We start from the raw sequence: 22892 nt of genomic DNA, 5'->3' as shown, positions 1-22892 counted from the left end.
CAATAGAGGACATGTGACCTTATGCGGAAGTGTAGGTTGAGTGGAGAATCTTCCGCTTGGTGCGAAATTCTTTGCTCGCATCCTTAGCCCGGAAGAACAAAAACATTCGTCTCGTCATTTGTCGTCACCCTTCGTGTCAAAACAACTTCTTTCTCGACCCTGCTAGAAAATGGCTGGAACAGCTTTAAAAAGACTTATGGCGGAGTGCAAACGTAAGTTGTATACCACAAACTACATTTTAAAATTCAGTAGAATGCCGCTGCCAATTAACATTCTGGATTGCCATAAGTCCTGATAGCAACTGTGTGCTAGCTGTCTTCCTTCAAATAAATGCTTCCAGAACTTCGCTGGGTTTCACCAACATGCTGCTGTTTTAATTATTATGACGGTTAAGCAAACAAATAAGAACATAAGAAGCCCTAATTCTCTTTTCGTTTGTGACATACTGCTACTTTGATAGATGAGCTCTCAGATCATGTACTCTTGTGCATTAACTGCAGACAACTTTAATACGTTTGGGATGATTGGTTCTTATACTATTTGTTTACAGTTCAACATAATGATATGGATACAGCTAGTTGTGTTCAACATCTTCTTCCTTTGCAGAGCTAAACCTCAATTCTCCAGAAGGCATTGTTGCAGGTAAGAATTAGGGCAATTACTGAACTGCTTCATTGACCTGGATTCACTATAGAATCTAAATAATCATTTCCTCTAATCACTTTTTGATTTATTAAAAATTTTCCAGCATTGATTATGATTAATGGCTTTTATCACTTCCACATAGGGCCTGTAAATGAGGAGAACTTTTTTGAATGGGAGGCTCTGATTATGTAAGTACAGTGCTTTTTATTTCTGGTATTACCTTTATGTAAAGAGTACTGTTTTGAATGTATTTCCGTTTTGTCAGATTGTAAAAGTGGTTAAGTGTGTAATGACCCACCATGAAATTTCTCAGACCACCTGCCAGGTATCTAATTTGACATGTCCAGCAGAGGTCCACAATTACTCATTCAATCTTGTCTGCATCACTGGACTAATTTCCATAGTTCTCTCCAAGTTCCGAAAAGTTGGAAAGTTATTTAACATTTGTTTTATTATTTATAATTTTGAGGTTTATAGATATTATCATTAAAAGCTTAGCTATTTTATCATAGTCATTTGTATATGAATAAATCTGATGCCAATCTGGCAAACATAGAAATACAGAAAGAAACGGAGACAAACACAGATATTTGCGGACATTTATGGCATCATATTCTCAATCTGAACAATTATGGTTTATAACTGTCAAATTAAATCAACATCAAATACAAAAGTATCTAAGCATTTATAACACATTGGATACATTTTAAATTGGCTGGGGTTCAGTGATCCCAGAGGCAGAGCTGTACAATGGGACCCACTAAGCCTAGATGTTGAGCTGCACTACAGGGCCCACTAAGCCTAGATGTTGAGCTGCACCACAGGGCCCACTAAGCCTAGATGTTGAGCTGCACCACAGGGCCCACTAAGCCTAGATGTTGAGCTGCACTACAGGGCCCACTAAGCCTAGATGTTGAGCTGCACCACAGGGCCCACTAAGCCTAGATGTTGAGCTGCACCACAGGGCCCACTAAGCCTCATTGAGCCCATTTCAATGTAATGGCTGTTTCAGCAAATTTCACAGTTGTTGTAGTTTTATTTCTATTAGCCCAATAGTCATAACTGTGATAGGTGTTACCCACTCTGTCAAATTTATGCCCAATAAAGGCTGTATTAAATAGTTTCTAATTAAATTGTATTGTATAAGCATTGAGCAGAGTTTAAAGGAATGTTCCGGTTTCAATACAAGTTAAGCTCAATCAACAGAATTTGTGGCATAATGTTGACTACCACAATAATTAATTTCAACTTGTTCCTTCCCCTCTTAAAAACAAATCGAGGTTAATGTGAGGTCCTTACAATGGAAGTGAATGGGGACAATGAAAGTAAACGTGGCAGAAATGTGAAGCTTATAATTTTATAAAAGCACTTGCATTAATTCTTCTATTATAACGTGTGTATTATATGAGCTGTTAAGTTGTTTAAATTGTCATTTTACAGTCGTGTTAGGGTTTGTTGACATTACATCGTCATGGTAACGAAGTTGTAAAATTGGCTATAACTTTACACAGAAAAGGTTTGTAAGTGATTTTATCACACTAAAATTATGATTACACACACATTATGTCTTGTGGTTCTACTTTTGTATAAGAGAGTATTTTAATGTAAAAAAATTGGCCCCCATTCTTCACTTACATGTTAAGTGCCTCACTGTAACCCAGGTTTTTGCTTTTTTTAAAGAAAAGGAGGGACGGGTTGAAGTTAATATTTGTGGTAATCAACATTATGCCACAAATGCTCTTGATTGAGCTTAACTTGTATTGAACCCAGAACATTCTGTTAAGGTTTGGCTGCTGTGAAATGTGTTCATACTTCACTAGGTTGCACATCGTCCATGAATGTATAGTATGCAGAAATGCACTGCAGGTTAGTCAACGAGGGGACATTAAGTGATAACCGCTGATTTGGAGTTTTGATATGTGAAACAAGATATCCTCCAGTAAACTAAACTGGTGGTTTGATCAGTGGTTTCAACGATAAGTATTTAAGTGAAACCAAGTGCCAATCAAAACAAGGAACAATGTCCATAGCAACTCCCCGACAGCCGTTCCACAGATATGGAGCTGCTTTTGTTTGATGCGCCTATTGATGCACGCTTCTCATCGCGATTACTGATCAATATCTGTCCATAGAAACAGTATTTGATAGATGGGTGGATATGGTAAGTAAACAGAGCAAGATTTGCCTTTCAAATGGGCCTTTGAGAATGATTCCATTAAGTTTTACCATTGCTCTCGGGTGTGGTGAGTGAATTTCGGTGATTAACTGTATCTCTTTTTTTATCAAAGATGATTTGTGCAGTTTATTTATTGTTATATATTACATACTGAACCCCTTTTACAATAGAGTGCTGTTGGTCCAGTTCCTGTTTACACTAATAGGGTCTTCTCCAATTTGTGGCTATCTCTTCAAGATTCATGGGTAGTGTAGGTCTTCATGGGAAATTTGTAAATTCGTTTATTTTCTTTATTTTTTTTATGTTGAAAAGATAAATCACACTAAAAGCATTGATCATTGCTAAACAGACTTGGCACTCATGCTAGGTCTGTCTTGAGAGGTTTATGTTAAAATGTATTTCTTAGCACTGTGGCAGCAGTGGAATCATTCAGGTTCCTGGGTAGGGTTGCACCGGCTGTGCGTAAGGTCCCACTTATGTTGGGAAAAGTAAAGTTCACACTAAGGGCTTTGTTACTACTTGTTAGTTTGTAACTAAATCAGTGCTTTATTTGGTTGCACCTGTTCTTAAGGCAAGACTTTAACTAGTAGGTCGAACACTCTCCGTAAAGTAGTGCATAGTCGCATAATATGACGTTTACCTGTATTGAGCCAATAAGCAGCCTTCAAATTTGTACAAAGAAGTGTTAAAAAGCTGTGAATTTCAATTTGATCTCGTTATGGTTGATGTTCAATCCTTGTTTGCTCACGTAATTGTCAGCTGTAATAAATGATATTCCCATTAAATACAATACATAATAAAACAACATTTCATTAATGGTATATTTAGCCTATGTAAATAACAATATTAAATAGCTGTATCTAAAACGAATAAGGTACAATAAATAAATAATTACTTCTACAGCAGGCTGGAAAAATAGACAGTTATTCATTTTAATATCTTATATATATTGTATATGTTAAAACTTGACACCGTACACAGGAAAGTGCACCATTATATCGGTTTCATGCTGAAGTATGTTTTTAAATCATGTTTTCTCTCTCGTAAATGTAAACAAGTGTAAATGTCAACATCATAATGTGTGTCGAAAGGATGAGCTCATTGATGTCATTAAATATCAGTCTGCTTTTTTATTCCAATCATTACGCCTGTTTATACATAGGGTTACATCCTACCTAAGTTTAATGGAGCAATGCTCATATATTTATTAGTGTGTAAATTGTGACTTAGCAACTAGGCTCAGTTGTAACGTTCGTATAGCTGGTGCAACCAGCCTCTGGGCACTATCATCTCACAGGACGTGAAGTGGGAGACACACATTGACTCAATTTTGAAAAAGGCCCAGCAGAGTTTGTTCTTCCTTCACCTGTTTAGGAAGTTCAACCTGACACAGGCACTGCTGATACAGTTCTACTCTGCACTCATTGAGTCTTTCCTATGCACTTCTATAACTGTCTGGTTTGGTTTAGCTACCAAGTCAGACATCAAAAGACTTCAAATGATAGTTCAGACTGCTGAGAGGATTATTGACGCTCCCCTACCCACCCTGCTAGAACTGTACACATCACTCTTGACCCCATTCCCCCAGCACACTTCCTCTTCGAACTGTTGCCATCTGGCCGGCGCTACAGATCACTGAGCACCAGAACAGGCAGGCACAGGAACAGTTTTTTCCCTCAGGCCATCCTCATGAACAGATAGAACTGCCCCCAAATACTTTCCTTTGGTCAATACAACCATGTGCAATAATACAGTCCATCCATTCCTACTTATATCATATTTAATTTATATTCTTTAACATATCCTACCTCTTTTTCAATACTGTAATGAACCCAATACTGGAGGCTGGTTAGAATCCACGTTGCCGAGGTTCTTTATTGTCAAATACAATAAAAAGTCAAACAATCCAAGGTACCGAGCAGAGAGACGAAGGCGAAATAACAGGCAGTAATTCAATAACAGGCAGGCAGTCCAACAAGGCAACAAAGCAAAACAATGATCCAAAAGATGTAATCCAGATAAACTGGCAAAAAGTTCATAACATGAGACTTAAACAATAGGCAATGGAAAACACTTGGTAAGGCAGATGAACTGGCAATATTTCGCAATATGGGTGTGTGAATGCACTGCTTATATACATGACAAACAGAAAGTGACATTGTTCAGAATTCAGGTGAGGGCTCCCTCTGGTGGATGGGAGATATGCTCAACCATTACAGAATCCATCTCTCTAGGAACACTTCTTGGTGTTCTCCTCCTGGGCCGTCCCCTTGGCCTGGGTGCCGGTCGATCTGGATGATCACGGAAGAAGTCCCTGATGAGTGAGGGATCCAAAATGTCTGAGGCTGCTACCCAGGATCTCGCTTCAGGACTGTATCCCTCCCAGTCCACAAGGTAATGTAGTCGATTAGCCCTCCTTCGGCAATCTAGGATCTCCTGGACAAGGTAGGCAGGGGATCCATCGATCTCCAATGGTGAAGGGGGTGTGGATTCAGTGTTTACAGTTTCCAGTGCAGGATGTGCAGGTTTCAGGAGGGATACATGGAAGGAAGGAGAGATACAGTAAACAGCAGGAAGCTCTAGTCCAGGGGTGCCCAATACGTCGATCGCGATCTACCAGTCGATCACAAAGGCAATGCTGGTAGATCGCACACAATTGAAATGTACTTTCGTTAAATTTTAATACAAATAAATATAATGTCTTTCCTTCTTTTAGTTTCTGTCTGACTTGCACTTGACGAGTAAATATTGACCAGGCAGGGTTTTGTTTATTCAGAAATTGCGATGCTACTGCCCGGAATAGGCAAAACTGTTTGATTCCATTCAGTTTTGCCTAATCTGGGCAGTAGCATCGCAATTTCGCGCTCTGTTCTCAGAAGTCCTTGGAAGGCACGTATGCGCAAACTAGTTGTCATGGCAACTGAATAAACAAAACCTCGCCTGGTCAATATTTACTCGTCATCAGAATAAGGTAATTGCCCTGGCTATTGTAATCTATTGTGCTGTAGGTGTTTTGGTTTTAGTTTTAAAACTGAATGATATCAACATTGAACATTATTATATATTTTTTTATTAATTAGAAGATGAATTCCATGTTGGGATACATGCAGTAGTCCCAACAAGCATTTTTCTATTTTAAATGAAACTGTGTTTTTTAAAAGTAGATCATCTCACAAAAAAGTGTGGGCACCCCTGCTCTAGTCTGTAGGTCACCAAGTTTATTTGTCTTAGTATTTTAAAGGAACCTACATACCGATCTTCCTGCTCAGTAGCCTTAGATGTAGATCCCTCATAGAAAGCCACACCATCTGGCCAGGTTGGTAATTAGGGTGGGGACGCCTCCGGCGGTCGGCCTGAATTTTCTGTTTCCTGATGGCTCTCTGAAGCCAGACATGAGCGCTGTCCCACACTCGCTCACTCCTCCTAATCCAGTCATCCATCAATAGTCCTCCTGACCAAGGGAACAGTGGTGGCTGATAACCCAGAACACACTGAAAAGGGGTTAGTCCTGTGGATGAATGTGTGAAGGAGTTCGGAGCGAACTCAGCCCATGGCAGGAAAGTGCTCCAATGGTGCTGTTCATGACTACAACAGGAGTGTAAGTAGCGTCCAATTTCATGATTTGGTTTACCTGAGGGTGATAACCAGAGGTTAAACTGACATTGATATTCAAATGATGACAAAAAGCCTTCCATACACGTGATGTAAACTGTGGTCAAACCAAATCATGAAATTGGATGCTACTTGTGACCATGTCATCTGGGAGTCCATACACCCTGAAAACCTGGTTAAACAGGGCCTCTGCAGTCTCCATAACTGTGGGTAGATCTTTCATGGGAATCAGACGACAAGACTTAGAAAAACAATCAACAATGACAAAGATGGCAGTGAAACCCTTGGAATTAGGGTTGACCATGGCCGTTGAGGAATGGGCAGAGGTTCCAGCAGCCCTGAAGGGAGTAGACGGGGGGTTCTGACTTGTGCACAGAAATGGCAGCCATTAACATAATTAGTAACATCATGGAGGAGAGTGGGCCACCAGAAAGATTTACATACCAATGTTGGCGTTCTTTGAATTCCTGGGTGACCAGTGCCTAGGGAAGTGTGCACCCACTGTAAGACCCTCTGTCTGAGATTTTGGGGTATGTACTGTCTATTGGAAGGACATTCCAAAGGTGGAGGTTCATCTTGGTTGTCCACGATGGATTTCCTCCATAATGTCCCAACAGATGGGCGAGATGAAGACAGAATGTGGCAGAATGGATTCTGGAAGAGGCGAAGAATGAACCGGATCATGTCTTCGTGATAAGGCAGCTGCTTTGCCATTCTTGCTGCCTGGACGATAGGTAACAGTAAAATTGAATTGGGTGAAGAAGAGTGCCTACCTGGCCTGTTGTGGATTAATTCTCTTGGCACTCTTAATATATTCCAGGTTCTTGTGGTCAGTAATGATTGAAACGGGGGCCTGGATCCTTCCAACCGGTGCCTCCACTCCTCTAGGGCAGATTTGATGGACAGCAGTTCCTTGTTGCCTTCATAATTAGTCTCTGCAGAGGTGTGTTTCCGGAGAAAAAAGCACATGGTGGAGTTTACCTGGAGAAACATGGCACTGGGAGAGTACAGCTCCGATGCCACAGTCTGAAGCATTCTATTCCAGTATGAAGGGAAGGGCTGGATCTGAGTGTTTCAAAATGGGGGCTGTGGTGAAACTAGACTTGAGTTTTTCAAAAGCATTTTGTGCACTCTCAGGCCAAGTCAAATTCCTAGGTTTTCCTCTGAGTAATGCAGTGAGAGGGACTGCAACAATGCTGTAGTTCCTTATGAACCACCTGAAAAGTTTGCAAACCCAAGAAATCGTTGTAATTCCTTGATGGTTGTGGGGGCTGGCCACTCAGTGACTGCCTTGATTTTGAACTCATCCATCTCTACTCCTTAGGGGCTGATGTTATATCCTAAGAAGGTTGTGGTAATGGTGTGAAACTCAAATTTTTCTGCTTTCAAATATAGCTGATGATGGAGTAGACAGTTGAGCACTGTCTTGACTTGTTGTATATGTTCCTCCCTGGTCTTAGAGTAAACAAGGATATCATCAATGTAAACAATTACACAGCTGTTGAGAAGAACTCTGAACATTTCATTGACAAATGACTGGAAAACTGAAGGTGCAGTGGCAAGGCCACAAGGCATGACTAAGTACTCATAGTGCCCCCTAGTGGTAATAAATGCAGTCTTCCACTCATCCCCTTCCTTGATGCGGACCAAGTTGTAGGCACTTCTGAGATCCAACTTCGTAAAGATCTTGGCTTCTCTTAGTTGATCTAAGGCAGATGGGACTAATGGCAGGGGATTGCGGTATTTGACTGTGATAGCATTCAGAGATCAGTAGTCTATACATGGTCGGAGTCCACCGTCTTTCTTTTCTACAAAGAAAACTCCAGCTGTGGATGGTGACGTAGAGGGATGGATGAAGCCTGATGCTAGTGCCTCCTCTATATAATCCTCCATTGCCCGCATTCCAGGGAGTGATAGAGGATAGGCCTTGCTTCTAGGGAGAGATGAACCAGGTAGCAGGTCTATGGCACAGTCCCAAGGTCTGTGGGTTGGCAATTGGGCGGCTTTGTCCTTGCTAAATAACTCTATGAATCCAGAATATTCCTTGGGGATGTGAGGGTGGACGTTAGTCTGGGGGCTCTCCACTCTCATGGTCAGGGATGGTACTATTAACTCAGTGGTCAGACAATGCTCTTGACAGAATTGTGACTGATGCAGCAATTCCCCTTTTCTCCAGGAGATCAACGGATCATGGGTATCCTGGGATAATGGGGTGGCGTGGAGATGTGATGACATAGAGGGTTAGGGTCTCGACATGGAAAAGTCCTAACTGAATCCTGATAGGGATAGTTTTATGGGTTATCTGACCTGTGCCTATGGGTGCATTTTCTATTGCAGTTATATGGACCGGAGGAATACATGGTATTGTGGGGATATTAAATTTGGTAACTAGCTGATGATGAATGAGGTTCAGTGCAGCTCCTGAATCCACTAGCGCTGTAACACATGATTGGTTGTTTTCAACGAAAATGGTCACAGGAAGTGTAAAATTCTGAATGGAAACAGAATCGAGTGTGATGCTCACCCTTGTAGAATATCAAACATAACCCCTCATCTCGCCTGCACTGGTGTTCCTCCTTGGGCACCCTCGTATGCCCGATTTGTATGAGTTAATTTGATTCCGCTGACAAAGTAACAGGAGATGAGGCAGTAGCAGAGAAATGCTAGGGTGCACTGGATCGTGGCTGATTGCGCATGAGATTATCGATTTTAACAAAGTTAATGAAACATCCTTGCATGCTAGCTCAGCTTGCAGTGTGGGGTTAAAACCTTCTCGGAATATTGATTTCAGAGCAATATCGTTCCAACCACTCTGCACTGCTAAGGTATGAAATTGTACTGCATAATCGGCTGCACCTAATTTCCCCTGGCGTAGGTGCACGGAAATGTCTTTTCCACCTGCAGGGTATTTAAAAACTTCCTTAATTTGTTGTGAGAAATATGTGAAAGAACTGCGAATTTGTTCATTATTATCCCAAACTGCTGAAGCCCACTCCAACGCTTTTCCAGTAAGCAAAGTCATCATTAAAGCACATTTAGCTGTATCTTGAGTAAAGGAGTCAGGTTGGTGAGTGAATTAAACTGAACATTGCCTCAGAAATCCCTTGCATTTGTCAGCTGATCCATCAAACTTGTCTGGCAGTGCCAGTCTTACAGTGTCAGGGCGTGGGGAAGACATTGACTGGATGTATCGTGTCAAATGTTTGTTAGCGGCTCGGAGATTCACAAGTTGTTCTTGAAATCCCTGTTGTACATCACTTTGATAAGCGATCATGGCTCTGAGCTGTGTAACCTCAGCTGGATTCTGGTTAGGCGAAGTATTATGTAATGAACCCATTACTGGAGGCTGGTTAGAATCCATGTGGCAGAGGCTCTTTATTGTCAAAGACAATAAACAGTCAAACAATCCAAGGTACTGAGCAGAGAGATGAAGTCAAAATAACTGGCAGTAATTAAATAACAGGCATGCAGTCCAACAAGGCAACAAAGCAAAACAATGATCCAAAAGATGTAATCCAGATAAACTGGCAAAAAGTTCATAACATGAGACTTAAACAATAGGCAATAGAAAACGCTTGGTAAGGTAGATGAACTGGCAATACTTCGCAATATGGGTGTGTGAATGCACTGCTTATATACATGACAAACAGGAAGTGACATGGCAGGAACTGATGTGGCAGGAAACAGGAAGTGACATTGTTCAGAATTCATCTGTTATCGTATTTTTTTATGATTATTTTTATGCCACTATATTTATAAATTTATTTGTATGTATATACATTGCATACTCTTGCACTGGCAGCTTGTGTCACCGTGTGTGCGCGTGTGTGTGTGCGTGTGTGTGTGAGCGTGTATTTATCACTTTGTGGGGACCAAATGTCCCCATAAGGATAGTAAAACCCGAAATTTTTGACCTTGTGGGGACATTTTGTCGGTCCCCATTAGGAAAACAGCTTATAAATCATACTAAATTATGTTTTTTGAAAATGTAAAAATGCAGAAAGTTTTCTGTGAGTGTTAGGTTTAGGGGTAGGTTTAGGTTTAGGGGATAGAATACGAAGTTTGTACAGGATAAAAACACTACGTGTGTGTGTGTGTGTGTGTGTGTGTGTGTGTAAGCGTACTTGGCAATAAACCACATTCTGATTCAGCTGATCTGTCTGCTGATTAAGTTTGTTTTAGAGGTGGATAGTGTTTGATATACAGCAGATATACATAACTTGCTCGGGCTTTCAAGAAACAGGAAAAATTCCTAACTTTAAATAAATAATTACATGTGTAGGATGTTTCTGTTTTAGGGATGTACATGCAGATTTCAGATATAATATCTGTGATTGAATGATTAATGTTTACTCGCTTAAGTGATATAATTTCTTATTAAGGATATTGGAATGTTTGGGCATAGCAATATGGCTGCGCAGTGGCTTCACAGATATGATATCATGAGCAATCCAGTTCTATGTACACAATCAGCCACAACATTAAAACCACCTGACTAATATTGTAGGTCCCCCTCGTGCCACCAAAACAGCGCCCACCCTTATCTCAGAAAAGCATTCTGAGATGCTATTCTTCTCACCATTTGTACTCATTACCATAGACATTTGTCTGTTCGAATCAGTCTGGCCATTCTCTGTTGACCTCCCTCATCAACAAGGCGTTTCCATCCACAGAACTGCCGCACACTGGATGTTTTTGGCACCATTTCTAGAGACTGTTGTGCCTGAAATTCCAAGGAGATCAGCAGTTACAGAAATACTCAAACCAGCCCGTCTGGCACCAACAATCATCCATTCGATTATCTAATATATGACAGAATTCACTGTATAAAATCATGCAGATATGGGCCAGGAGCTTCAGTTAATGTTTACATCAACCATCAGAATGGGGAACAAATGTGTTCTTAATTATTTGGACTGTGTCATGATTGTTGGTGTCAGATGGGCTGGTTTGAGTATTTCTGTAACTACTGATCTCCTGGGATTTTCACACACAACAGTCTCTAGAATTTACTCCGAATTGCACCAAAAACAAAGAACATCCAGTGTGCGGCAGTTCTGTGGATGGAAATGCCTTGTTGATGAGAGGTCAACAGAGAATGGCTATACTGGTTGGAACTGACGAAGTCTACGGTAACTCCGATAACTGCACTGTACAATTATGGTGAGATGAAAAGCATCTTTGAATGCTATTATGAGATGCGGGTTGGCGCTGATTTGGCAGCACGAGGGGGTTTTAATGTTGTGGCTGATCGGTGTAAATTTAAATAAAAAGCATCTAGGTAGTGTTGGTTATTTTCAAAATGTTTGAAAGGTTTTCAATTGCAGATTTCATGCATTTGTGCTGGATATTTTGTAGGTATAATATAAGCTGTAAGTTTACCTTCCTTGCTTTTTGTTCAGCGGACCAGAGGACACGTGTTTTGAGGGTGGTGTGTTCTCTGCCATCCTCAGTTTCCCATCAGACTACCCCCTCAGCCCCCCCAAGATGAAGTTCACCTGTGACATGTTCCATCCTAACAGTGAGAGCTCTTTAATCTGATCTTTGTTTGGATCTTTATTGACACATTCAGCACTAAGGGTATGAGGTGTCTGGTGTCTCCAAACTTTGCTTTAACCTCATGCGACCCTGCATACTGCATGGACATTGTATTTTGGCTTTGTTATACGCAACGCATAATTAAAATTAATATAAACTGACTGATCTCAGTTCAGACAACTCTGTTATGTCAGTAAAGGGTTAAACTTTCGACGCACAGAGTCATGTGACTAAACAACATGGCACTGATCATAGTGGAGTTTGTCTTTGGTAGAAATGCCAACAAAACTACATCTTGTAAGAAACCCGATTAAGTTTTTACATTGAAACCTGTTTGAGTCAACAGATTAGTGTCTAGTTGCCATTTTTTTTTTAATTTGAGGGCATAACACCATGATTCTAAACACAATGTACCCTAATGTACATAATGTACATTGCATTTTTCCCTTAGAAAGCCTGTATTTACTGTGCATCATCACATTAACAATCAATAGGTTCTTCCAAAAGCTGAAACATTTTGCTTTCAGAGGCTTTATATGGAGATGCATTTCGAACTGTTCTGAGTCCAGTGCAGACAGACAGCACACTGGACATTAAGTCATTCACTAAATAGGGATCAAGGGAGCATTCTATAGCTCCTCAAATCTGGCCACGTTTCAGTCTACAGATGATGTTTGGACCATTCATCATGTTTGGCAGACATGGGACTATATAAATTCTGAATCTATGTACTGATTAACAATGTATAATTTTATTTTAACATGCTGTCCCACTGTCTGCAAATGTGCACATACATTTTTAGGAAAACAATTGCTCGTCAATTGCTTTGATGCTTATTGCTATTAGGTGCTGCTAGATACAAATCAAATAAGGAAATGGAAAAGACACACAGCAGCCAGCTTGGGTCTCAGGAGGTTAAAGGGATTGTACACACAAAAAAGGAAATTTCTGTTATAGTTTATCCTTATTTAGTTTTAAACCCATATGACTTTCTTTCTTATGCTGAACACAAAAGGAAAAATATTAAATTAATATCCTTGTCCATCTTCTCAATACAGGCAGTTGATAGTGACACACGTTAAAGCTTACAAAGCACCCAAAGGTATCATAAAAGTATTTAATGCAACTCGTGCATCATATTCCATGTGTTCTGAGAGCATACAATAGGTTTTGTTAAGAAACCAGAAATTGAAATATTTTTCACTGAAAATCTGTCAGTGATATCCATTTTTCCTCTTTGTGTTTAATAAGAAAGAAAGTCATTGGGGTTTGGAAAGACATGAGGGTGAGTAAATTACAACAGAATTTTCATTTTTGGGTGAATTAGTCCTTTAACTTCATTGCAAGGTGTGTGTGTGTGTGTGGCTTTTTTTCACTTTTGAATGGAAGTAGACCGATAAAGGCAATGTTCCCTTTGTTGCCACTGAGAAGAAGGGAAGCCCACTCTCGGATTTCGAGAAGACGTCACATGCAAGATTTAATTACCCACCAACACACATACAAATTTTCTGGTAATAATTACATTATAATACAGGAAGCAAATTATTTCCATGACGTTTAGTTCCATTATCGGTTCTTGGCCATTCATTCCAATGGCTATGCAGGCTGAAAACCAAACTAAAATGCAGTGTTTCCTGAAATATTATTCAGCGGTGCAGCAACAATGCTACTGAATCTACAGCACGAGACATTAAGCGTGACCAGTGTAGTCCGATTCGCAAACAAATTGTGAATCAGATATACTTATGTATCAGTTAGAGCTGACTCAATTAATTGACTCACCCCAAATAAACTGTTAATGTGTTATGTATACTTAAAGCTGAAGTATGTAGTTCCTACGACACTAGCGCCTACCGAATGGAATTGCAAAAATAAACAATGTTTTCAAAACAGCTTTCCGAATAAATAAATATTTCAGAAATAATAAAACACCATTGCTGGTAGACTAAAAAGTTAATTTCAGACCCTGCTTGTGAATAATAATAATAATAATAATAATAATAATAATAATAATAAGCCTTATTCCTCATAAAACCTCATCTGGTGAAATATATATATATTCAGACAGAACCCTTCTGGTGAATATGTAGGCTATAAAAAGTGTAATTTGGTAATTACTGAATACAGAGCATTGTAATGGGGCCAAATCTCCATAATTTTAAAATGAGAGTCCCGGTGTGTTTTGAGCATGTTTATAGTCACATTCAAAAATGTGGTTGCTCAATAAACTGCATCTGGGATTTTTATAATTTTGGACTGTTGTAGCATCTATATCTGTGCCTGTATTTTAATGGTCGATGCTGATGCTGATATCCAGAGAGCAGGGTGGCCGATATGCCGATACAATACTGATTGTCACACTATTTAATATTGTAAATAACAAATATAAATTGTAAAAAAAAAAAAAGAATAAACTCATATGCAGCACTTTATTTACTCGATGTCACACAAAGCTTTAACTTTTAAAAAAAATAAAATTTTATTTCAAATAGCAGTTTCTTCAGATTTCTGTTTAGTCTTCAAATGTTTGTAATATGCACATTTAGAAATTGTTAATATATTAGGAGGAAGGAATTACAGTACACACAGTAGTCCAGCTAACATGGATGGCATGTGCACATTAGTAACCACATCAAACTAATTGTACATGCATACAGTATAGTTAATATGGCATTTACTCATAGCGCACATAAAGCGCTTTTGCTTTGATGATGTTCGCACTTGCTCTTGCGGATCCAGCGTGAGCAACAATTCCCCAACAGTTTAAACGGACAGGATCGCCTACTTGGATTGTCACAGACAGACCGCCATGATTTGTAAAGCAGAGGAAATTTTGATCCTGATCCTGAAGTTTTGTTTCTGTCTGATAGAAAATGCACTTCAAAGGAAGATATTATTAGATGAGCACTTTACAGGAAGAAACGGCTGGATTTTCACTAGGTTTATATGAGACATCTGCTTATTTGCAGACAGTAGATGAAAGACGTATGATATTTGCCTTTTTGTCATTAGACAAGAAAGTTAAAAGTCACAGGGAACTGTTGAAAAGAGGCTGATAGAATATGTGCTTTAGAGGAAGAAATATGAGCACTCACAGGATGCTGAATTTACTCAGGTTGTGAGGTTGGTTTATTACATATGTTTAAGCGAGGTATCCACATATTTGCAGACATTATATGATATTAGTTTAATTGATATTTGCCTTTTTATCATTATACAAGACGGTTAAAAGTTACTGGGGACTGTTGAGAAGGGAGAGGGAGTGTGAAACATGTGCACACTTTAACATTATGAATGTTATGTCTGTCATGGCTTTGTTGCAAACTATAGTAGTAGCACCATGGCACGTAGCAAAAAAAGGACTGTGATTGCCCGTTTGCATGTCTCGGCTTCACATGCAAGAAGGCTATTCTAGGCACACTCACTTCTTTAAGAAACAAATCATCCAAATTGGAAAATGTATCGGCCGATGATGATAATATAAACATTCCGAATATCGATAAATGGGTTGACCACTACCCGTCATAGTAAGGAAAGAATAGGAAAATGTTAACATTCTATAAATCGATTTTAAAAACTATCAGCCGATTAATCGATTATCTGCCTTTCTCTCCACCTTAGTTATCGTTATAGGCAAAATCCACTATAGATCGACCTCTTCTTTTGAACACCACTTATCCAATCAAATTTTAGAGCCAGATCTGTCGATTTCATAATGTGCAATGCTGGGGATGGGGAGGCTCCAGTAACAGGTTAAAAAGACCCTTTTCTAAAGCAATACAAGTTTCCTTGTCCTTGTTGAGATTCTGACCAACCGTACCGAATCAGACTCCAAAAAGATTCTTTATGGTAAGTGCATTTTCTCTGCTCCAGTTGGTGGATACTGTATTCAGGGAAGTGGGCCCAGATAAAGGTCATCCTGCAGGCCACAGATAGTAGCAGACCTGCCTCTGATTGTGCCGGGGCTGTGGAGGCGGTTATCAGAGCTGGTCAGCTCAGATTCTGATCACTGTCCTCAGCTGTGTGAAGATAACATCCAGCAGCTGATACAATGCGGGGGTGGTTTCATTCAAGCCTGATCCTCTTTAGCGCTTGTACAATCACTCTTCCAAAGTGTTGCTTAATTGCTTTGGGCATCTTTGTGAGGAAGACCAATTACAGTTCATTACTTATGGAACACATGCTTTGATTAATTGATTTAGCAGATCAGTGTTCCTTTGATCCTTTAATGATCCATCAATGCTTACATCTGCGTTTAATTGCTGTTTCAACTCTTTTGAATTCATTTTTTGGCTTTTCCTATTAATTGAGGAGAGCAGTTCAGTGAGGTATTTCACTGGGATGAATTGCAGTTCAACTGAACCAGCAGTTTTTACAGGCAGCTTTTTCCCAACTTCATCATAAAAGGGAATCAGACCAAATTGCAGATACAATCACATTGAAAATGTAAATGTTGACAATCATCCACGATGCAATAAAGATATCTAGGTGATAAATATCAAAGGGCAACAAATATCATATGGAGCAAAATACATGTATGCGAATGGGTATGAGAGAAAAAGTCAAAAAAGTTACATTTGAGTCTTCTCTGGAAGGAGCAAGTATCTATTATACCCGGTGAACGCCATGCATTAACTTTCCCAATAATCCACTGGAAATCTGCTACTTTTGCTATTAACACTCTGTTTTGCTTCCAGGTTTTATAAGCCAGTCACACAAGCTGTGAATTCCATGTGAATAATCAAAATGGTTTCTGTGTGTGTGTGTGTGTGTGTGTGTGTGTGTGTTCTCTGCAGTCTACCCAGATGGACGTGTGTGTATCTCAATTCTGCATGCTCCTGGTGATGACCCCATGGGCTATGAGAGCAGTGCTGAGAGGTGGAGTCCTGTACAGAGTGTGGAGAAGATCCTGCTCTCTGTTGTCAGCATGCTCGCTGGTCGGTAACCATTCATTTACTGATAGATTAAGGATCAATATTGTGTTGTTCTCTTTCTGATTCCCAGGGTTTACTTTTCAGTTCTACCTTGATGTGATCCCAGAGAAATGAATTGAAAAATGAAATTTTTTGTCGCATTCTGATTTCATGATTGTTTACTTTTTATTGCTAAATGGACAGGAAAATATGCAGCTGAACAACAGTGTATGTATTTTATGAAAATAATTTTAACACAGGAAAACATGGATGGAAAGTTTTAATATAATTGTGGTGTTAAGTTTATACCATTGTCTAACCTGGTGAAAACTTCCCAATGTCAAGTAGGGTTAGGAGCCGAGAACTTGTTGTTTTTTAGAACTGGTTCCATTTTTTTTTTAATCTGCATTCTTCCGCCGATGCAGCAACAACGTTATTGAATTAGCAGCACAAAACATACAGCGTGACCAGTATAGTTCGCATTACAAACAAATGGCTCTTATCAATTGGTTCTTTTGAACCGCAAGTCATTCATTTAGTCTTGTCTGACTCTAAATTAAATAAGAACTGTACTGTAAAAATAAATTATGTTTTAAAAAAAAAAAAAATCAGAAAACAACACTTTCCAGCAGTTGTTCAAACAGTCATATAGTCCAGCCTCAAACTAGCACTATTAGTTGAGTAACATTGTTGGGTGGGTTTAAGCAGGTCTCTCAAAACAATCACAGGAAAACTGTTTATTCCAGAAAAGACCATTTTTGAAAAAAGCGGCATTCTGAAACGTCATGTAAACAAGAATGCTGATTTGCTTACATGGTTTATAGGATTAAGAGAAAGCGGTTTAAGAAGATGTTCTGATGGGTATCGGAAGAGTGCACGTGTGCGTGAACAGACCAGATAAAAAACATCATAAGATTGAGGCCAACAATAAGTCAACACAGTAGAAAGCATTCAACATTTCTGGGAGTACAGTGGGAAAAGCACATATGCTATAAACTATACCCATTTATTTTACACCAATGTACAGTATAATATTGACTGTCCCTCACATTTGCATATATGCACACGTACATTCTGGGAATCCTGAATCTTTTCGTAAGAGGGAAACCCCAATATTGCAGCTCAATTCCAGTGTTAACAACTCTGAAATATTTGCAAGTAAAGCGAACCAACGTTGAATAAAATAGCGAAGTCTCCCTCGGATGCCATGTTTGTTATTTATACAAGCGTTGTGAGGAAATTACGTTGCTGTGGAGAAAGCCGTTTATTGACCATGTATACGGGAGTAAAGAGTATGCCACTTATACAGTGGACGGAAATAGAAAGCTTATTAGCAAACTATAATTTTGGCAAGTCGTTTAGGACATCTACTTTGTGCATGACACAAATATTTTCCAACAATTGTTTACAGACAGATTGCTTTTTACTTTTATTTGACTATATCACAATTCCAGTGGGTCAGAATGTTACATACACAAGTTAACTGTGCCTTTAAGCAGCTTGGAAAATTCCAGAAAATTCTGTCAAGCCTTTTAGGCAATTAGCCAATTAGCTTCTGATATGAGGTGTACTGAATTGGCGTTGTACCAATGAAAGTTTAAGGCCTACTTTCAAACTAAGTGCCTCTTTGCTTGAGGTACTTTGTTCATCTGTACAAACAATAGTATGTGAGTAGAAACACCATGGGACAACACAGCCATCATACCACTCAGGAAGGAGATGAATTCTGTCTCCTACAGATTAACGTACTATGGAGTGAAAAGTTCAAATCAATCCCAGAACAACAGCAAAAGAATTTGTGAAGATGCTGGTGGAAACAGGTAGACAAGTATCTATATCAACAGTTAAACAAGTCCTATATTGACATAACCTGAAAGGCTGCTCAGCATGGAAGAAGCCACTGCTCCAAAACCACCATAAAAAAGCCAGACTACAGTTTGCAAATGCACATGGGGACATTGATCTTACTTTTTGGAGAAATGTCCTCTGGTCTGAAGAAACAAAAATGTAACCGTTTGGCCATAAGGGCCATCATTATGTTTGGAGGAAAAAGGGTGAGGCTTGCAAGCCGAAGAAAACCATCCCAACCGTTAAGCATGGGGGTGGCAGCATCATGTTGTGGGGGTGCTTTCCTGCGGAGGGACTGGTGTTCTTCACAAAATAGATGGCATCATGAGGAAGGAAAATTATGTGGAGGTATTGAAGCAATATCTCAAGGCATCAGCCAGGAAGTTTAAGCTTGGTCACAAATGGGTCTTCCAAATGGACAATGACCCTAAGCATACCTCCAAAGTTGTGGCAAAATCAAGGTATTGTAGTGGCCATCACAAAGCCCTGACCTCAGTCCGATAGAAAATTTGTGGGCAGACCTGAAAAAGCATGTTTGAGCAAGGAGGCTTACAAACCGAACTCCGTTACACCAGTTCTGTCTGGAGGAATGGGTCAAAATTCCAGCAACTTATGGGGCTTTTCCACTGCACGGTACAGTTTGACTTGACTTTCCTTGTTTTTTGGGGGGTTTCCACTGTGGATAGCACCTGGTATCTGGTACTTTTTTAGTTCCATCTCGGTCGAGGTTCCAAGCGAGCCGAGCTGATAATAAATGTGACGTCAAAACCCTTAGATCACTGATTGGTCAAAGATAATCGTCACTACTGGCGTCACTGGATTTGGGACACGAGACATCAACCCACTAGTTTTAAAGTTAGCAACAATTTCATTTGTTAATGTGACTTTCGTATTGTAAATAGAAACGGCTGTGCGCAAAACCATGCTGTGGTCAATGGTGCAGGCGTTCCTCTCGTTAGCGACGAATGAAACGATGCGAAGCATCTTTCAGGAAGTGTCTCAGCTATTGGCCGCATGCGGCTACCACTGCACGCGACTACCACCGGACCTACCAACAGTGTACGGACAAGTAAAAAAAATAAAACTTAAAATTGACTAGAGCCATCAAGGACCAAAACATCCGGAGTTGTTCAAACAGAAGAGAGTGGAAGTGGTTTGACCAAATGGATGCCATCTATGGCAATAGGAGGGAGAGTGCCCTGGACTCGGCCACGGCATTATTGGAGTCCATGATGGAGGATGGTACGTTTTGTTACGTTAACTCTGAGTGGTGGTGGCGAAGTGGACTAAAGCACATAACTGGTAATCAGAAGGTCGCTGGTTCGAGCCCCACAGCCACCACCATTGTGTAATTGAGCAAGGCACAAAACTCCAGGTTGCTCCGGGGGGGATTGTCCCTGTAATAAGTGCACACTGAAAGTCGCTTTGAATAAAAGCGTCTGCCAAATGCATAAATGTCAAATGTCAATGTCAACTCTATATTCTGCATTTAGTTGACCAGCTACTGCTTGCTTCTAAAGCAACCAGGCCAATTTAACTGTTAAAATCACCATTCAACAACTGCTTTATGCAGCACAATGAGCTAGTAGCTAACAGCTAGCGATCGCGTTATTGTTTATGGTCAGTAATGTTTGTGTCACGTTTAAGATGATATGTTTAAGATGGCAGTAGAGGCGGCGCATCTATGACGATCAGCCTATAATCCCACTCATGTTGAGGCGGCACTAAACTGCAGTGGAAAAGTGAGCATAGTCGAGTCAAGTCGAACCGTAACGTGCAGTGAAAAAGTGCCATTATCGTGAGAAGCTTGTGAAAGGCTACCCAAAACATTTGACCCAAGTTAAACAATTTTAAGGCAATGCTACCAAATACTAACAAAGTGTATGTAAACTTCTGAGCCACTGGGAATGTGATGAAAGAAATAAAAGCTGAAATAAATCATTCTACTATTATTCTGATATTTCACATTCTTAAAATAGTGATGCTAACTGACCTAAGACAGGGAATGTTTTCTATGATTAAATGTCAAGGATTGTGAAAAACTGAGTTTAAATGAATTTGGCTAAGGTGTATGTAAACTTCTGACTCCAACTGTATATAGCTATGTTTCATGAGATTTTGGACCATTGGGACTACACAACACCGCAAATATAGAAACCAAGTGATCAATAAAATATATTTTCTTACTCGTGGTTTGTAGCAGTCACAACTGGTTAGGACAAAAACTTGGAACAACATGCAAGATACATTTAGTTTTTTTTATTTGTCAGTTATATTATGTTGTGCCACAGTGTACCTGGTGACAAAGGAATGGATCACCCAAAAATGTACATTTGTTATAGTTTATTCACTTGTATAATTTTTTTTTTCTTTCTTGTAGATACCTTCAATATTTAACATCCCATCAGTGCTTGTCTTTAAATAATTTTCATCTGATTGCTCTTACAGAGCCAAATGACGAGAGCGGGGCAAATGTGGACGCCTCTAAGATGTGGCGTGACGACAGAGTGCAGTTCAATCGACTAGCCAAGCAGATTGTGCGCAAATCTCTGGGTCTCTGACTCTCCTGAATACAGACACACACACACACTCTCTCACACTCCTGGACAGGGAGGATTGACTGTTGAACATCTATGAGGATATAAACTCGCTACAGAATAGAAATATCTCTGTGCTGAGTGTTGTAGTTTACTACCCCCCTACCTCCAACAGTGTGAGCACTTTATTTATACTCTCTTCCCTCTGCCTTGATTGGGTGGATGAGTGGACAAATTGCTTGTGTTGAAGAATGCAACCTTTTTATACACTTACCAGACAGTGTGTTAAGCATTAATCACTGAACAAGTACACGAGGCTGTGATTCACAGGCATTTTGCCCTGCTGGTTTGGTTTTATTCTGTTATGCCTGTTACCTGTCCATAGTTTGAAGTAACCAGTAGAATGCAGCTTTGGTTTGATGACAGTATGCTGATGCACATTCAGAGCCTCCTAATACAATACTTTGTAATGAAAATCATACAAGGTAGTAACATAGACTATATCAGATTGTTTTTTATAAACAGATTACATGACTGATCATTTGGGATGTTGAAAACGTTTTTTAATTTGTGGTTGCAAATTAAAAATTTGTTACAATTAAAAACATTTAATTACATTTCATATGTAACAAAGTTTGAAATTTGGTGATTCAGAGTCTTTTCTTGTCAAATGCTACTTTTTGGATTTGTTTAAAGGAATAGTTCACCCTGAAAACCCATATGTCTTTTGTTGTTCAGTGGAAAACCAAAGGAGATGTTAAGCAAAAATGACTGCCTCAGTCACCATTCACCAGACAGTATGTTAGTCTCAGTCCATTCATTTTCATTGATATTTATTCCATACAATAAAAGTGAGTGGTGACTGAGGCAGTCATTTTGCTTAACATCTCCTTTTGTGTTTGGGGGTAAACTATCCTTTTTTTATTTGATAATTTGTTTCTTGACTATCATCTGTTATCACAAAATAACAATAAACTCTTCACGTTTATTTGTTTACTGTATAAAGAGGACTGATGTTGTGTGCTGCCCTTTCATAGATTGGCACTTTGGCACATTTCCATGTTTCATTTTATTATTATTTATTTTATATTTTACTTGTTTTTTTAGGGGGCACCATTGACAGTGGTTTTTAGACTAAATAATAAAAAACCTACTTAGGAGTTATTTATATAAATGATAGATATATTACTTTAAAATTGCAATGAAACCTGTCAGCCAATATTAATGTTTTTTTCTGTCTTTTTTTCGTGGGAAAGAGCATTTTTTACATTTTAATAACTCCTTGTGGGTTCTACTGCTTTTCTTTTCTTATTCTTCTTCTTTTTTGAGCGTCAGGTGGATGGGTAGATCAATGCAATAGTAAACAATGTAACAATGAACAATAATTTTACAGCACATATTAATCTATTAATCTTTAAAATTGTATTCATTAATACAAGTTATTGCATTATAAACTAAGATGGACCAACAATGAACAATTGTATTTTCATAAATTAACATTGAGTAATACATTCTGTAAGAAAATATATTGTTTATTGTAAGTTCATAATACCTAATGCATTAATAACTGTTTAATAAATAGGACCTTATTGTAAAGTGTTAACATAAAATTCAAAGTTTTGA

The 22892-nt window shown here is 39.2% G+C and overlaps 1 protein-coding gene across 3 annotated transcripts; it reads left to right on the top strand.

Annotated features, from left to right (window-relative positions):
* Positions 1–93: 93 nt before the first annotated feature.
* ube2g2 (ubiquitin-conjugating enzyme E2G 2 (UBC7 homolog, yeast)) lies at positions 94–22746 on the top strand. 3 transcript variants are annotated; one of them, XM_052130952.1, is made up of 6 exons: positions 94–212; positions 607–642; positions 788–833; positions 11887–11954; positions 16768–16908; positions 21181–22746. In XM_052130952.1, exons 1-6 carry the CDS (start codon positions 170–172, stop codon positions 21291–21293), a joined length of 447 nt encoding a protein of 148 aa, XP_051986912.1. In that variant the 5' UTR covers positions 94–169; the 3' UTR covers positions 21294–22746. The 3 variants fall into 3 exon arrangements, with proteins under 3 accessions (XP_051986912.1, XP_051986911.1, XP_051986913.1); XM_052130951.1 differs by having other exon boundaries at positions 11836–11954; XM_052130953.1 differs by having other exon boundaries at positions 96–212; positions 551–642; positions 11836–11954; positions 21181–22745.
* The last annotated feature ends 146 nt before the right edge of the window (positions 22747–22892 follow it).

The sequence above is a fragment of the Xyrauchen texanus genome, chromosome 7 (genome assembly GCF_025860055.1).
Source record: "Xyrauchen texanus isolate HMW12.3.18 chromosome 7, RBS_HiC_50CHRs, whole genome shotgun sequence".
Lineage (NCBI taxonomy): Eukaryota > Metazoa > Chordata > Actinopteri > Cypriniformes > Catostomidae > Xyrauchen > Xyrauchen texanus.
Note: the sequence above shows the minus strand (reverse complement) of the source record. Positions and strands in the feature narration are given on the sequence as shown.